This window comes from Penaeus vannamei, chromosome 43 (assembly GCF_042767895.1).
Source record: "Penaeus vannamei isolate JL-2024 chromosome 43, ASM4276789v1, whole genome shotgun sequence".
In the NCBI taxonomy this organism is placed as follows: Eukaryota; Metazoa; Arthropoda; class Malacostraca; order Decapoda; family Penaeidae; genus Penaeus; species Penaeus vannamei.
Window position 1 is genome coordinate 15,890,167 of NC_091591.1, and position 1,963 is coordinate 15,892,129.

At 42.7% G+C, this 1,963-nt stretch overlaps 1 protein-coding gene across 1 annotated transcript in view; it reads right to left on the reverse strand.

Annotated features, from left to right (window-relative positions):
* Positions 1-1,004, reverse strand: part of LOC138860814 (zinc finger protein 709-like) — a 3,873-nt gene extending 2,869 nt beyond the window's left edge. Inside the window, exon 1 of the mRNA XM_070119156.1 lies at positions 49-1,004. Within this exon, the coding sequence (XP_069975257.1) occupies positions 49-1,004 (956 nt within the window). The remainder of the gene's footprint in view (positions 1-48) is intronic.
* Between the last annotated feature and the right edge of the window lie 959 nt (positions 1,005-1,963).

Consider the following 1,963-nt stretch of genomic DNA (forward strand, 5'->3'; position numbering starts at 1 on the left):
TGGTCCAGACACTCGGATACATTCCGTTTGGTCCAGACACTCGGATACATTCTGTTTGGTCCAGACACTCGGATACATTCTGTTTGGTCCAGACACTCGGATACATTCCGTTTGGTCCAGACACTCGGATACATTCTGTTTGGTCCAGACACTCGGATACATTCTGTTTGGTCCAGACACTCGGATACATTCTGTTTGGTCCAGACACTCGGATGCATTCTGTTCGGTCCAGACACTCGGATGCATTCTGTTCGGTCCAGACACTCGGATGCATTCTGTTCGGTCCAGACACTCGGATACATTCTGTTCGGTCCAGACACTCGGATACATTCTGTTTGGTCCAGACACTCGGATGCATTCTGTTCGGTCCAGACACTCGGATGCATTCTGTTTGGTCCAGACACTCGGATACATTCTGTTTGGTCCAGACACTCGGATACATTCTGTTTGGTCCAGACACTCGGATACATTCTGTTTGGTCCAGACACTCGGATACATTCTGTTTGGTCCAGACACTCGGATACATTCTGTTCGTCCCAGACACTCGGATACATTCTGTTTGGTCCAGACACTCGGATACATTCTGTTCGGTCCAGACACTCGGATACATTCTGTTTGGTCCAGACACTCGGATACATTCTGTTTGGCCCAGACACTCGGATACATTCTGTTCGTCCCAGACACTCGGATACATTCTGTTTGGTCCAGACACTCGGATACATTCTGTTCGGCCCAGACACTCGGATACATTCTGTTCGGCCCAGACACTCGGATACATTCTGTTTGGCCCAGACACTCGGATACATCCCGTTCGGTCCAGACACTCGGATACATTCTCTTCGTCCCAGACACTCGGTCCCAGACACTCGGATACATCCCGTTCGTCCCAGACACTCGGATACATTCTCTTTAGTCCTTTGGTCCAGACACTCGGATACATTCTCACAGTCGCCTCTGCCGTCGCCGATGCGCGGAGCAGTGCGCCGCGTCCTGCATAAAGTCATGCTGCACAAGCTCATGAGGACGCGGCGCCGGTAGTGGCTGGTCGTATGTCCTTTCTTGTATGTGTTATGCGGCCGCCTCCAGTCGATATTTCTCGGAGGAATATCATCGTACTCTTTGTGTTGGACATGGGGTGTTTTTTTTTTTTCTTTTCTTTTTTTCTTTTTCTTTTTCTTTTTCTTTTTCTTTTTTTTTTTCTTTTTCTTTTTATTTTTATTTCTCTTTTTCTTTTTCTTTTTCTTTTTCTTCTTTTCTTTTTCTTTTCTTTTTTCTTTTTTCTTTTTTCTTTTTCTTTTTCTTTTTCTTTTACTTTTTCTTTTTTTTTCTTTTTCTTCTTCTTCTTCTTTTTCTTTTTCTTTTTCTTTTTCTTTTTCTTTTTCTTTTTCTTTTTCTTTTTTCTTTTTTCTTTTTTCTTTTTCTTTTTCTTTTTCTTTTTCTTTTTCTTTTTCTTTTTCTTTTTTCTTTTTTCTTTTTCTTTTTCTTTTTCTTTTTCTTTTTCTTTTTCTTTTTCTTTTTCTTCTTCTTCGTCTTCTTCTTCTTTTTCTTCTTCTTCTTCAACTTCTTCTTTGTAGCTTAATGTCTTGCGTGAGTTTATTTATCTGTATTCGACATGTGGTGTTTTTTTGTGAGTTTTATCTATTTTTTTTTAGGTCTGTTCTTATACTCTGTGATGCTTATATCCTTAAAAGGATGTCTTTGTGTATGTGTGTGTGTGTGTGTGTGTGTGTGTGTGTGTGTGTGTGTGTGTGTGTGTGTGTGTGTGTGTGTGTGTGTGTGTGTGTGTGTGTGTGTGCGTGCGTGCGTGCGTGTGTGAATATGTATGCATGTGTGTGTGTGTCGGTGGGGGGGGGGGGGGGGTAATTAATCACACTCACATACTTGTCCAATTACACCCCCCCCCCCCTCCACCAACCCATTGGGAACCCCCTGCCGCTAACCGTTAAGAAACAGATGAAGAAGG